This window comes from Gobius niger, assembly GCF_951799975.1.
Source record: "Gobius niger genome assembly, chromosome: 15".
In the NCBI taxonomy this organism is placed as follows: Eukaryota; Metazoa; Chordata; class Actinopteri; order Gobiiformes; family Gobiidae; genus Gobius; species Gobius niger.
This window is the reverse complement of record NC_136866.1, coordinates 5,437,035-5,452,731: the sequence shown is the minus strand read 5'-3', so window position 1 is coordinate 5,452,731 and position 15,697 is coordinate 5,437,035. Positions and strand designations below refer to the sequence as shown.

The window sequence follows — 15,697 nt, the reverse complement described above, 5'->3', positions numbered from 1 at the left end:
AAAACCAAATGGCAAATTCCTGTAAGACTGAGAGTTTATATACACAAAAAAGAGGGGCGGACTGGGACTGAAAAACGGCCCTGGACTCTGCCCAGCCTGGCCCAAATTAGCGTAAATAAGCATTTCCACAAAGACATAATTATCCTAGCCTCTCACCACCCGCAGAGTGCATTTTCTCTAGTTCAAAAAGTGATTGTAACTTTTTGTCACATTGTCACATTTGTCTTGTTTTTGTTGCTTTATCATTATTTTTATTGTGGCTTTTTGGCGTGTTTTCGTCACATTCCTTTGTCACGTTTTTTTTTTTTGGTAACTTTTTTGTTGCTTTTCCGGCACATTTTGTTCCGTTTTCAACCTCGTTTCCGTCGCTATTTTGATGCTTTTCCTTTAAAGCAGTACTTTAAAGTAACTCATGCCCCTAGAGGCCATAAGCGCCACTGCAGGCGTCATAGCATGTTGCGTTTTTTTTAATCATTAATTGTTCGTGAGAGAAAATACTACGCTGACAGAAAAGACAAAGGGAGAGAGGGATATTGTTCATCCAATTACACAATGGAGATTTTTTTTTCTCACTCAAACTTGGCTGTAAATACAGTTTAAGTGGCGCTAGCCCGCAGTTAGCTTTGCCCGTTAGCCTGTTAGCTTCTTCTTCTTCTTCTCCAATCATCCCATTAACATTTGCACTACCCCCAGAAGCCCTACGAAAAGGATTTATTAAGGTAAACTAGTTACTTCCTACTGCTTTAAACGTTTAGGTTTGGGCAGCTCGGTTAAGGTAGGGGGAAAGAGGTTAAGGAGAAAATTGAGAGGCCAGACCGGTGGCCCTTCTGTGCGCTTCCAGAATGGACATATGGCCAGCCCACCCCTGAATATCAATACAAGAGAACATCGCACATATCTCAAGAGCGCTCACCTGCTCTTCCAAGTGTCCCTCCCCTTAATCTCCTCTCACAGCACGAGAGAGAGAGAGAGAGAGAGAGAGAGAGAGAGAGAGAGAGAGAGAGAGAGAGAGAGAGAGAAGGGGGGGGATGGAGAGAGTCCTCCTCGCGCTGCCCCTTCTCCACGCGCTTCAGTCTCCTCCAGCCTCAGACCTGCGCATCACTCACATCACCAGCGCGCGCGTTTTTCTCCACTCACAACTTTACGCGCCACGTGGATTAAACTTTTTACGTCCTTTCCTTCACTTTTTCGTCAACTTGTTTGCCATGGATGACGAGTTTTCACTGAACGCGGACCACCGTATTGTTGGCGGGGACGCGTTCAGCCCCAACGGGTCCGCGGAAGAGCCGGTCTGGTGGACGGACTCCGACGGCGCGGAGACGGTCCATTTCGTGGTGCGCTGCGTCATGACCTCGGTGTACATCCTCATCATCACCGTGGGTCTCGTGGGCAACATCACGCTGGTGAACATCTTCATCACCAACAGCGCCATGCGGAGCGTCCCAAACATCTTCATCTCGAGCCTGGCGGCGGGGGACCTGCTGCTGCTGGTCACCTGCGTGCCCGTGGACGCCTTCCGCTTCTTCTCCGAGGAGTGGGTGTTCGGCGAGGCTGCGTGCAAGCTCATCCCCGCGATTCAGCTCACGTCGGTCGGCGTGTCCGTGTTCACGCTCACGGCGCTCAGTGCGGACAGGTAAGACACCCGGGAGGCCCGACCGTTTGGGGATTCAACCGGTGCGTGCGTAAAACATGGACGCTTGTTTGTGACTTTGGGGTGACCGGTATTATTGTTTGATAAACCCACTGCTAAGAGATCTTTGTCCCACACGCCATTTGGTTTAAACTCTTAAGAATGAACTCCAGAGCAGTGAGTACGAGAAATACAAGCGATTATAGGATATTAGGCAGTTATGGGAGACAAAACCAAATCAGTAAATATGGATTAAATAAATACATGAAGCCTTCCCAGACTTGGCCAGCTTGGACGCCTGGGTTGTGGGTTGCTACTTTATGTTTTTTTAATTTATTGATTCATATACTTTTTCACAACACTCTTTTAAAAAGTTATGTCAATAGTCTATATGCCTATAGTGAAAAAAAAAAACAATCCATAGGAACATCTCCCTAATCGAATACACATTGTAATTCAACAAGTATAGATACACATTCATTCAAGTGGAACTATTGGCTGCACTATAGGAAAGTAATGTGCAGATAAAAGACTCAATCCAATATAATATACGCTGAAAAATTAAGGACGTATACAGAAAGAATACATATAATTGCATATAATTTCAAAACTGAGCATTAAAGGCCCAGTTTAGTAACTGTGGGCGGGCGACCACCCCCAGTGTGATGGCTGCATGAGAGAGAGTGAAAATACGCCAGCGGCCAAACCACAGTGTAATTGACTTGTTATGAGTTTTTTTGTGACTTCTTTGTTTCGTATTTCTGTTATCTAGTGTGTTTTTAGAAAACCCTTATCCCTTGCCCATAGCAGTCCCCCTCCCGTTGATTTGAGCATGCTGTAGCATCAGTAATTTGAACACCTCAGTGAAAGTGCATCTGATATCAGTGCTCCTCATTTTAATCCTACATTGAGAACCTGGGGCCATGTTATGTGCTTTTGGCATTTGATTAATTCATCTCCTTTCTATTGATTCACTTAGGTTTTGTCCGTACCCATAGCCTATGGAAAAGTAAATCGACCAAACGGACATACCAAAGGTGTATGTGTGCCACAAGCAAAAAGGACTATTGTGTCCAGGACAATGCAGATATTCAACAATCCATTACATTATTTAACTACATTTGATTTTAAAGCTAAATGACTGGAATGATCATGTGGAGAGTGATTTGGATGAAGATTTCAAATGCAAATTCCTCCACTTTAGCAGTTTGTTAAACGTTTTTGAGTCACAGTCATATTTTCTTGGTCTAGATAAAACATGACTACTTTCATAGCTTCATTTCTCTAACTGTCCTTAATTTAACAACCCACTCGGCCGTCATGCTCCAGCGCCAACAACCTCCAGACCAATTCTACTGCTTTGCTCACCAATAACCCAGGTTTTGTTGTTGTAGTTGCGCGAACCACAAGATTAGGATTATAATCTTTGTGAAACATGGGACAGACAAATGAAAACAACATTTTTTTCTTTCTTTCTTGGAATTCAGAACAAGTAGTTTCTAACAACAGACAGCAGGGAAATATTGTGCATGAACCAAGAAATAATAAAAAAAAAACATGCAGGAAAGGACGGCGGTGTTTCATTTAAAAACAGAACTGCAGTAGTGTAAGGTCGTGGAACTGCACAAACTTTCAGCAGTTCAAATATTCTCTAGAAATCAATATTTCCACTTACAATTTCTATTTTCGCCTCACAAAGCAAAGCAAAATATCCATATAAAACCCCTTTGTTGTGACGTTATATTTGGTTGTAAATTCATTCTTCTTATCTTACATATCTAGTGTGCATCAAGTTCCGTTTTCTCACGGTTGGCCACTTCCTTATTATTAATGACACACTATTAACAGGGACAATGCATCATGATTGAAGACAGATGCTTGGAAACTAGTTTGTTATATTAATATTCCCACCATGTTATAACATCAATGGCCTTGTTTAAGTGTTTATGTTCCAGGTATGTTCTTAATAGCTTCACTTAGCAGCCAAGCAATCCATGAGTCTCTGGTTAAAGGAATAGGCCACCGGTTTTAACATACTGAGACATGTTCTTACCTCAGCACAGACAGCGTTAGCATTTAGCCTCTCCTCGGACGCCAAAGTGCTCCTGGTATTATTCCGCCTTTTTATCAGCTTAGAAAATCCACATTCATGTAACCATTATTATTATTATTATATTGCACTTATGGAAAGCACTTTGGTTCAGCGGGTGCTGTTGTAAAGCGCTATACAAATAAAGGTTGATTGATTGATTGATTGAACCATATTTAAATAGGGAAAATAGCTTCTATCTTCACCTCGTTTGGAGCTATAGTGGAGAGGAGGAGAGGCTAAATGCTAACGCCGTCTGTGCTGTGTTTACGTGACTGAGGGCGCGCATGCAGACCAGACAGGTACAAATGAACTTGTCTAAGCTAAGGTAAGAACATTATCTCAGTATGTAAAAACGGTGGCCTATTCCTTTGAGGGGAGACACATGCAAAAGTCATATTTTCACATTTTTTATGTATAAACTTAACATATAGATTGTTATGGGAAATCGTATCGTCAAGGGTCAAGGGTAAGAATATCCCTTACTTACCTCTCCACTTTAAGCAGCCCCCACAAATAGATCACATTTTCCAGTCAATTCCAAACCAGATTCATTGAGCTTTGAACCCTCATAAAATATTTACTTCTGAGCAGACGACATTGTACATTACCAAGTGTGCCTAAATGGAGCGCATAGCATAATCTTATTTGTGACAAAAACACATTGGCATTTTACTCGTGTGAAGAAATCTTGCAGCAACACATTCTTGTTTCCCCTGAGTTTAAATAATGCTGTATAATTTGTATAGTGTTGAAGTGCACAGTGCCACTGGGGGGCCCGACATTGGGGCCTGTTGAACTGCGCTCTAATAGCATTGTCCCCACTGTCTATCTCTGGTGAGTGAACACACTTCATTTTAATTAGATTTTCCTCTGCAACCACTCCACCAGAGACCTACCGCATATTGATACAGGGATTCCATAATGAACTCTTGTGGTAGCCCCGCATCAATGGGAAAATATTGATATTAGAGATAAGAATGTTGGATTAGTGTAAAGCTGAAGTAGTTACGATGTATTATGGTTTTATGACCGGTTAGGCTGTCAATTTAACGAGATTTTCAAAAGAGAAAAGTGTGCCAAAAAAAAGAGATTTACCCTAATCCTTACGCATATCATTGGTTTATATTATTTTGGTGGTGGCCAGTGTTAATTTCGTCGACTAAAATATTTAGTCTTAATTTTAGTCAAAGTGATATTTTTGCAGACTAAAATTGGACTAAAACTAAATTAAACGTTCCTCATGAGACTAAAACTACGACTAAAATGTCCAGATATTTTAGTCGACTAAAATAAGACTAAATGAAAATTAAAAGGAGAGACTAAAATCATCCAAACTTCTATTGACAGTCTGAAAGAGCCTCATACATATAGATAGATACTTTATTAATCCCCACGAGGGGAAATTCAGTTGTTCATCAGTAGCAACAAACGGATAAAAATATATAAAATAAAATATATATAATAAAAATATCATGTAAATTCACTGCCAAATGAACAGCTCTGAGCTTTATTCATGTGGAGCAGCTCCATGAAGTCAAGAACCTTGATTAAATATGATTATAACAAATATTATAAATGCGAAGTCGACTAAATTAGGCTTAAATTTAGTCGACTAAATTGCCATGCAATTTTAGTCGACTAAAACTAGACTAAAATTGAAAAGTTTTTTTTACTAAATCTCGACTAAAATGAAATTACATTTTAGTCAAAAGACTAAGACTAAAACTAAAATAAAATATGTTGTCAAAATTAACACTGGTGGTGGTGGTCATACAGTGGCCTAACAATCGACACAGGTTTGCAAAATGGATTCCCCACAATGTCCTGTAAAATAAAGGCCAATAAGAATTTGCAGTTAAATCTTGTAAATCGGTCTCTGGTTCTCCTCTCGCTTGTACATAAGGTTAAATGTCGACAACAGACAAATAGCGCAACTTCAAAAGGCGCTCACTCAGGTCTTTGACTCTATGACATGTTTATAACCTCTTAAGGCTCAATAAATCTACTCCACCTCAAACACAGAGTCAATGAACAGTGGCACGATGATTTATAAATGTGAAATCTGGGACCGCTGGGACTGTAGCCCGCTGCAGTGCCGCTCGACTGTTGTGATAATGTAATTTATGATAATAGACGCTATCAGTGTGAGGTATTACTCTAGAAACCAGAAGGATCAGATGACACACAAGATAAGACAAAGTGATATATATGACTGCTACTATCGCTATCACTATATAACTATAACTACATCTACTGCTCTTCTGCACTCTGACCATAATGCCAGTTTAACCAAGAATAAAATCATTATATGTAATGACTGAATGCATCGCCTAAAACAGGGGTAGGCAACGTCAGGCCCGCGGGCCAAATCCGGCCCTCCAGCGTAGAACCTCTGGCCCTCAGGATGTTTTGAATGGTTTGGAAGATGACATTAATACACAAGTCAGAGATCAAATGCCTGTTAGAGGACTCTAGAAATGTGCAAAATGTGGGTAAAATTACATTACAAATTTTTTTCTATACCAATACCCGAACAATACTTTTTCCACTATCGATACGCAAATAGTTGTCGTCTAGAAGCAGAAAACAGAACAATAATGTGTTGGAGATCTGCACATTTACATTATCAGGTTCATCTCCAATGTCAATAAATGTGGGAATAATGGGGAATCATTTGTTGGGAAAAATTTGGAATAAATGGGGAATAAATTGGGGAAAATGGGGAGAAATAGGAAAAAAATTAGAATAAATGGCAAAGAGAAAAACAAATTATACAGATAAAAAGAAAGCAAAAGATTTATGCTCTTAAGCTAAAACAAGAGTTAGAAAGAAGAAATCAAAATGTTGACGGCTGCTGTGACTGAAACATAAACTTATTTTTCTGTATTTTATAACCAGAAGTGGCTGTAGTAAGATGCTACTTGCTATGACAATAGGCACAGTTCTCATTTTGGTGGAAAACTAAGTCAGTATGGAACCAACCCGGCACCAGAACCAGCTCTGAACCAGCCCAGAACCAACACCTTGGTGGAAAAGCCCTATCAGTGACACAGATTTATTCCCCATTTATTCCAAATTTTTCCCAACAAATGATTCCCCATTTTTCCCACTTTTATTGACATTGGAGACTGGTTCTTCTAGAAGCAGAAAACAGAACCATAATGTGTAGAAGATCTGCACATTTACATTATCAGGTTCATCTCCAATGTCAATAAATGTGGGGAAAATGGGGAATCATTTGTTGGGAAAAATTTTGAATAAATGGGGAATAAATTGGGGAAAATGGGGAGAAATAGTAGCTTGGCTAACACCAGACTAAAATCACAAGTGATATTTAGTCTGGGGACCACCAATTCATTTTCTCGTAGGAGAGGTGTGGTTTACGATCGTCCATAGTCGTTTATTGGGCGATACGAAAAAAAAAAAAAAAGTCTATCATGCGTCTGCACGTAGCCATGGCCAATCGTATCATCGTATGAGATGACGTATGACGTACCCACTGTAAACTTTTGAGCTAAATTATTTAGAACAAGGTCTAAAGCTTGATCAAAAAATACCATCGTGTCTGCTGCTGTCATGTTGGATCCGTAAATAAACTTTTTTTATTATTATCCGTAAATAAACTACAAGCTTCCGTATATCGAATAGCGCGTCAACGTCTTGCCGTCCCTCCTCGTTCTGTGATTGGTTCCCAAATCCACCCGAAAATTTCCCCCATGGTCCCCAGGCTGTTGTGCAGTTCGAAATAATTCGAGCGCACACAGCAGCCGGGAGTTAGCCACGCTAGAGAAATAGCAAAAATGGGAATAAGAAAAACAAATTATATAGACGAAAAGAAAACAAAAGATTTGGGCAAAAAAATTTGGGAAAACCAATAATTTTTATTTGAGCTGAAACAACCAGGGGCAACAGCATCAACATCATCAAAGCTGTATTTTATTTTATTTACACACCAGTAAAACCTAAACTCTTTTCCCTTGTACCAGACTGGTGTCGTTTAACGGTACCAGCTCTACTCATGTACAAACAACGCTGGCGTTTGTAGAAAATGGTGCTTTACTGTTGGCTAAATTTGGCAGGTCCGGCCCTTGGTCTTTTCACAATGATGAAAATCGGCCCTCCGCCAAGCACACTTGCCTACCCCGGCCTAAAAGAAGCTTGCAGGGACTTTAACGTGTGAATGTGAGAAGAATTATTGCGTGATGCGTCCACTCATCTGGCAAAGTCATGTGCACGGACAGAAAGCAAGCATGTGTGCGTTTTCCGACTTGAGGAAAAGTCGTCGTCTCCGTTTTTTAATTTTTTTATTAGAGGAGAAAGCCTTGAGTTTTGTCCATCCCCATTTCCTCTGCTGTCGCGTTAAACGGCGGGCAAATTGAAATGAGATGCTCCACTAGGACTCCCTTATGACGAGAGATGACTTCCTTAATGAGCAATCAGCTGCTTAATTCTGTATCAAATCTACTTAAGCGCCATCTCCTGAAATACTCCACACACCGACTTTCAAAAACAGCCACAGTCCAAGGTCAGCGCTGTCTCTGCACGGGCGGATAAGATGAAATGACTGAGAATGTAACGCCGCAATCTTCAGCGGTTTGAAAATAAAATAAAAACCTTCACAGGCAAATCGGCCTCAGGCTTAAAAAGTCAGTGAGTCTCGAAGAAACATCTTATAAACAGTGAAGTAGATAGCATAAGACAGTATATAGCTCACCTGCATGATCGTCTTTGAAGACCAGGGAGGACAAGTGCATCAATACAGGAATTAAACCTATAAATCTTTTGCAAATAGCGCTCACTATCTTGTCACATACATCACTTGAGGCCAGAGCCTTGAGACACAAATATATGGTTTGAGTAAAAACAAAAAAGACTCAACAATAAGAAGTATAACTACAAAGTGCAGGTAACAACATACATACAACTTTTGTTATTTTTTTAAATATTTGAATAATATTTGACAGTGCTGACAAATGTTTTTGCTAAATATTAGAAAGAATGAAAACAAATTAAAATGATAATAGCGGCTGTAACAGTTTCATTCAAGACGGATTAGACTGTGATTTCAAAAAGATCACTGGTGATGACACTGTTTTGTCAAAAGCACCGAATGTTCTCTCAAAATGAAATCTAAATCAGCAGATTAGATTTTGATGAAACATTGTGCTGCAGTTTACGGATTCTTTTCGGTTTTGTCTCATATGAAACTAGACAATCGACCAGGTCTTGGCTTTGCAAATACGGAAATTTAACAATCTTTTAAAAACAAGAAAACAAAAGAAGAAAAACTTAGTTCTTCAAAAGGTTTTATCTTAATGCCAAACATTTAATGGGAGCAATTCTTGAGCAGTTACAAGAATGGGAAGAAGTTTGCCAAAGAATGGGACAAAAAAATTATCTTGCACAGGGTAGCTGCACTGCTAAAAATGGCAGGACATCCTACTATAATGGCCATCACCCAATTAAAAGTACACATTTCAACTCATGAAGTTTTTTATTTAAGTATTTAAGTACTTTATTTGAGTCAAGTAAACAACATGCATTATATAAAAAAAATGAAAATAAACAAGAATAATAGAATGAAGCATGTTTGTCCATCAAGACTGTCAAAATGATATTTGATGATTACTGACCCACTTAAAATGGGTAGCACCCAGGTCAACCACTGCTATAGCCTAGCACCCAGGTCACCTACTGCTACAGCCGAGCACCCAGGTCACCTACTGCTATAGCCGAGCACCCAGGTCACGTACTGCTATAGCCGAGCACCCAGGTCCCCCACTGCTATCGCCTAGCACCCAGATCACCTATTGATATAGCCTAGCACCCAGGTCACCCACTGCTATAACTTAGCACCCAGGTCACCTACTGCTACAGCCGCGCACCCAGGTCACCCACTGCTACAGCCTAGCGCCCAGGTCACCTACTGCTATTGCCTAGTGCCCAGGTCACCTACTGCTATTGCCTAGCACCCAGGTCACCCACTGCTATCGCCTAGCACCCAGGTCACCCACTGCTATCGCCTAGCACCCAGGTCACCCTTTGCTACAGCCTAGCACCCAGGTCACCCACTGCTATCGCCTAGCACCCAGGTCACCCACTGCTATCGCCTAGCACCCAGGTCAACCACTGCTATCGCCTAGCACCCAGGTCAACCACTGCTATAACTTAGCACCCAGGTCACCTACTGCTACAGCCGAGCACCCAGGTCACCCACTGCTATCGCCTAGCACCCAGGTCACGTACTGCTATAGCCGAGCACCCAGGTCACCCACTGCTATAACTTAGCGCCCAGGTCACCTACTGCTATTGCCTAGCGCCCAGGTCACCTACTGCTATTGCCTAGCACCCAGGTCACACACTGCTACAGCCTAGCGCCCAGGTCACCTACTGCTATTGCCTAGCACCCAGGTCACCCACTGCTACAGCCTAGCGCCCAGGTCTCCTACTGCTATAACCTAGCACCCAGGTAAATAATAATAATAATAATAATACAGTATGGGTCAAACGCAGAGGACGAATTTTCCTGAGAGGACAATGAAGTCTAGCATTCTTAGTCTTATAGTATTAAAACTATTCTTCATATGTTATTGATTTCAAGTTTGTATTGCAGTAAAACAATAATATATTCAACAGTCCTATTTTATAGTTGTGAACAGGACAACACATGATAGTTCCGACCTTGCAATGCCCAGCAATATTTACGTGATAAAGACGTATGTAGTTTATTCTTACTCTCATTTCGACGGGTGTGTTTGTAGAAGCGTGTTGATTCAGAGCGAGGTTAGCAGTGGCTCTCATTCGTCAGTGCTGTGAATATTCACTCAGCACTTTCCTGTTTGGCCTCTCCACTGGGGAGCACTCAAACGGAGCCAAGATTTGATTTAGTTTAAACACGCCCAGACCTTGTTATATTCCGCATCTCCACCAAACACTATAGATTTTACCATGGTGCTTTAGCTGTCAGGAGCATTATCCTGGGACAAGGACAGGTTCGTTGTTGTTCTTTTTCTTCGTATTTAGGTCAAGTTGGCAAGTATGTAAGATTGTGTTGCATTGGAGAAGATTTGAGGCAGCTTTGATTCTCTCACAGCCCTTTTCCACCAAGCTGGTGCCGGTGCTGGTTCTGGGCCAGTTCCAGTTTCAGAACCGGTTCTTTCGTTTTCCACTGAAAAAACGCTGGCTCTTGGTTCCAAATTCTGGTGCCGGTTGGGAACCAATTAAAAGCTGGACCAAGAAACGAGCACCAGTGATGTCAGCAGCTAGGGGCGTGGCTCTCTCCTCCAAACAATCAATATTAGTTAGTTTGTGCTTAGAACTTCCTGGAGAAGCCAAAACAGGCTCTGTGGAGGAAACTGTTGTTTTGCTTTATGCTCTTTAGCTAAAACAAGAGTTAGAAAGAAGAAATCAAAATGTTAACGGCTGCTGTGACTGAAACATAAACTTATTTTTCTGTATTTTATAACCAGAAGTGGCTGTAGTAAGATGTTACTATCCATTTTTGATGTTGACTTCCCAAAGCATTGCTATGACAATAGGCTAAGCTATCATTTTGGTGGAAAACCAAGTCAGTATGGAACCAACCCGGCACCAGAACCAGCTCTGAACCAGCCCAGAACCAACACCTTGGTGGAAAAGCCTCTTCAGTGACACGGGGCAGACTGGTTCTTTTTCTCCTGTGGCGATGTTATGAAGTCTAAATATTAGTGTAATCAGTGTAAAGGTCAATGGCTACATTCTCCAGTTCAAACGATGTATTTGAGATGGATATAGAGAGTAGAACTCACAACAACACAACAACATAAGGGGGTCAAATAAGTTGCTTTGTTTCCAGCCTTCACCGACTCAAAGCACATAATGAAGAAAATTGCTGGCCTTGTAATGCCGAATGCTGGGGAGAATTGGAGCACCTTGGATGATTTGAAAACCTCTGCTGATTACACATGTGTGATGAAAATCTTATCAGGGCCAGAGTACTGCCCGGAGCAAATTAAACGGACCATATGAGATTTTCTTCTTCAGTATTGATAAATGAGACCATGTGACCGTGATAATTTATTCTTTCACTGTGCTATGCCATACGATACCAACTTTATTTATCAAGCACTTTAAACACTTTACAGCTTGGCCAAAGTGATGTACACAAAAACACACATATATAGCCAAAGCAAATATATATACAAAAACAATAATACTTAAAATCGAAAACAGGCAGAGACTGAGCCTGTCTAATCTCGATGGGTTTTGGGGACCAAAAGCTTCAGCTGATCTGCCAACCTGAAGGCACGAGAGCATAGGGCTGAATCAAATCAGAGAAGTAGGAGGGGGCGAGGCCATTTACATTTTTAAAGTTATTATTATTATTTTTTTTTAAATCAACTCTAAAACCCAGCGGAAGCCAATGCAGGGATTTTAAAACTGGTGTCAAGCTCTCACGTCAACATGCTCCAGTTAAAAGTCGTGCTACAGAAATTTGGACACATGGCAGCCGAGAAGATGCATGTTGGCTCACCCCGCAATAATCCAGCCGGGTTGTCACAAAAGCATGCACGGCATTCTCAAAGTGCTGCTGTGTTAAAATAGGTCTAATTTTTTGCAAGTTACTGTGACTTTATTGTGATTTTACAACTTTTGCTGTTCAAAGTTCAAGTTGGAATCCCTTTTGACACCCAAAATAGTCTCAAAATAAATAAATAAAAACATTTAAATACCCCAGGTCAACTGAAGGATTGGGGCCGGAACTATTTTGGCTAAAAACTATCACCTCTGATTTCTTCTGGTTTAGATTCAGAAAGTTTATAGACATCCAGGATTTCAAAGAGGTAGCAGCTTGTGAGTCATGCTTCTTCAGCGGCAAAAAAATAAGACTATTTTTGCTCAAGATGGATCCAAGGGGGAGTATATATTGTGAGAACAATAAAGGGCCAAGGATAGACTCTTGAGGAGCTCCAGATGTATGTATAGTGAGAACAATAAAGGGCCAAGGATAGACTCTTGAGGAGCTCCAGATGTATGTATAGTGAGAACAATAAAGGGTCAAGGATTGACCCTTGAGGAGCTTCAGATGTCAGGTGTGTATAGTGAGAACAATAAAGGGCCAAGGATAGACTCTTGAGGAGCTTCAGATGTCAGGTATGTATAGTGAGAACAATAAAGGGCCAAGGATAGACTCTTGAGGAGCTTCAGATGTCAGGTATGTATAGTGAGAACAATAAAGGGCCAAGGATAGACTCTTGAGGAGCTCCAGATGTCAGGTATGTATAGTGAGAACAATAAAGGGCCAAGGATAGACTCTTGAGGAGCTCCAGATGTCAGGTATGTATAGTGAGAACAATAAAGGGCCAAGGATAGACTCTTGAGGAGCTTCAGATGTCAGGTATATACAGTGAGAACAATACAAGGCCAAGGTTTGACCCTTGAAGAGGTCCAGAGGAGGCAAAGAGGAGACAAAATCTCCCAAACTGACACAAAAATGTCTATCGGCCAGGTATGACCGGAACCGCTGCAGAGCTTAACCATGAATCCCCACCCAGTGTTCCAGCCGAGAGAGGAGGATTTCTTGGTCCACAGTGTGGCGTCTTGTGCTGAGGATGCACAACTGGCTGCTTAAAATAAACAGAAACAACACCACAGAGTTAGTCGTGATTGTTATCCAGATTAGTGAATCACACCTGGAGTGTTACATGCACCATCTGAAATTAAAGAATGTAAACCCAATCATAATGCCTGGAAAGCAGATGTTTAGTGTATGTAGAACTGTATTACCAAAACAGGTCAAATCTGTCCCATCTTTTCCAGCATTGTGATTGTCTTGAAAATGTCACAGCAGAGAAGTGTTATGCATGAGGCACCTTGTCCTGAAGCTACTGAATATCCACAGCATGAAAGGTCAAACAATCACAATGATGCAACATTTTGGTGTACATTTCTTTTACTGGTTCTTCAGGTGAGATTTTTGTGAATGATCAACTGTAAAACTAATAAAGGTTTACGCGGTACTCATTTAAGTTTGAAAGTTTTCCTGTAAGTCTGGAAACCCAATACTGACCAAAATAAAAAAAATTTAGAATCTCATTTGAAATCTCATTGGTTGGTCAATAGCAACAGCACAGAGTCACTCAGCCCTCTCTACCCCGCCCCTCCGGATTCCCCTGTGATCGATCGGTCGGGACATGTGACAGGAGATGATTTTCACAGCTAATGACCTGTTAGCGTGATTAGCCTGGGACAGAAGCTCATGGGAGTGGCAGTGGGCTCATTAGTGCCCCCTTCCGTCCACTTACTTGTTCATCAGGGTCAGTTTTGGGATTTGGACTCAGCTGTGGACAGGAAATGAGCTCCTATACAACACACCTGATGTATCTGCGGTGGGTAATATGGTTTGGTCAAAGGACAGGAAGCAATTCTGTCACCAGAAATTAGAGAAGGGGTTTTCGAGAAGACAAAAATAAAGAGCTTCATGTCAGTACTAGAGATAGAAAACATCATAGGGATTAAGGTAACAATTTAAGTAGGAGCTAGGAGTTTAAGTTAAAGACAGTTAAAGACAGACAATGAAATGCCCTTTCCAAAAAACAGCTTTGAACAATCTCCTCCAATGTCCGAAAGTTAAATTCTCTCCAAAGGAACATGTCCCGTCATTCATTAAAGCTGCTCAACCACTCCAGACGGAGATCATTGGATTGGTTTGAAAAGGCCTTGAGTCCACCTCACCTGACTAACCCTTTATGCTTTGAAGGAAAGGGCACTTTGTGAGTCTTAAGATTGGAAATTACTGCACTTTCTGTGAGCAAAAATTGTGAGGTTTTATTTGGATATGACAATGCTTTTACCGATCATCATTATCATTACATTTTGAAGTCTTTCAGGTGCAAGGGGTTGTCTCACTGAGGATGTGACACATGTTCATGTAGACTGTGCTCAGGCTGGGCTTGAACCTGTGACCCTTAAATGAGGGCTTAGAACATTGAACATTACTGCTATTGCCCATATTCATTTAATCATTATTTTTTTAAATATAGGAAGGATTTGAATTGTCATTTCAGGGTGTCACTGACACAATAAAAAGTAAAAGCAAAAATGTATTTTTTGTTTTGGTCCATCACGTAGTTGGAAGAGGAGCTGACATGAAAACACCACTAAAACGGCACAGATATGTGTTTATCCAGATCAAATGCGATGCACGTCCTTCACTGAACACACTTCACAATAATGAAAATATTTCATTTGTCCCCGATGGAGAGCACAGTTCACTCTCCTCCCTCGCCTCCACTGCTCCACCTGTGTTTCTCTTCCCTTCTTCTCTCCTCCTCTGCACCTCCTGGAGTTTTTACTCAGGCATCATTGATTTCACCTTTTGTTTTTCACACATAGTTCTTTAAAATTCTTGAGGCACTGCATGTAGTTCGACACTGGAGGATCTAACGGTGGGCACATGCCCATCTGCTGCTGACTGTTTTTAGGACATTACTTTGGTTATTTGTTTCACTGTTCGGTGAGGCAATTCCGGTTGTGATATTGGGCCAAAACAATGTGATTTCATTTAATTAACACAGGGCTAAAAAGTCAAAGGTCAATACTGACAAAGCTATCTCAGATGGTGAATGCAAATGAATGATTTAATGATTATTTTATGTAATGAACATACAATATTAATATCAGAAGTTTTTAACTCCTTCACCTTAAAATGTCAACTCAGTCAGACGTGAAAGAACAAAAGAGTAAATACTTATCATGCTTTTCATGTTCATTATTTATCAAGCAGAGTTAGAGGGCTAATACGGTTTGGTCCACTCTGTCAGCAACCAGTAAACTCCGACTGACACAAAATCTTACGGAGATGACAAAATCACAAATGACTCCTTACAAAACATGCCTGGTTCCTACACAGAGGCTATAGTAATCCTGTCATCCTTCAGCGGTCTCATGACTTGACTAAATGCCTTATTGAAATACAGTATTGTTTTAAAGTGTAG

The 15,697-nt window shown here is 41.0% G+C and overlaps 1 protein-coding gene across 1 annotated transcript in view; it reads left to right on the top strand.

Moving 5' to 3' along the window:
* Positions 1-1,067: 1,067 nt before the first annotated feature.
* Positions 1,068-15,697, top strand: part of nmbr (neuromedin B receptor) — a 34,437-nt gene continuing 19,807 nt past the window's right edge. The window contains exon 1 of the mRNA XM_079571833.1: positions 1,068-1,633. Coding sequence (XP_079427959.1) covers positions 1,206-1,633 — 428 coding nt within the window. The 5' untranslated portion in view covers positions 1,068-1,205. The remainder of the gene's footprint in view (positions 1,634-15,697) is intronic.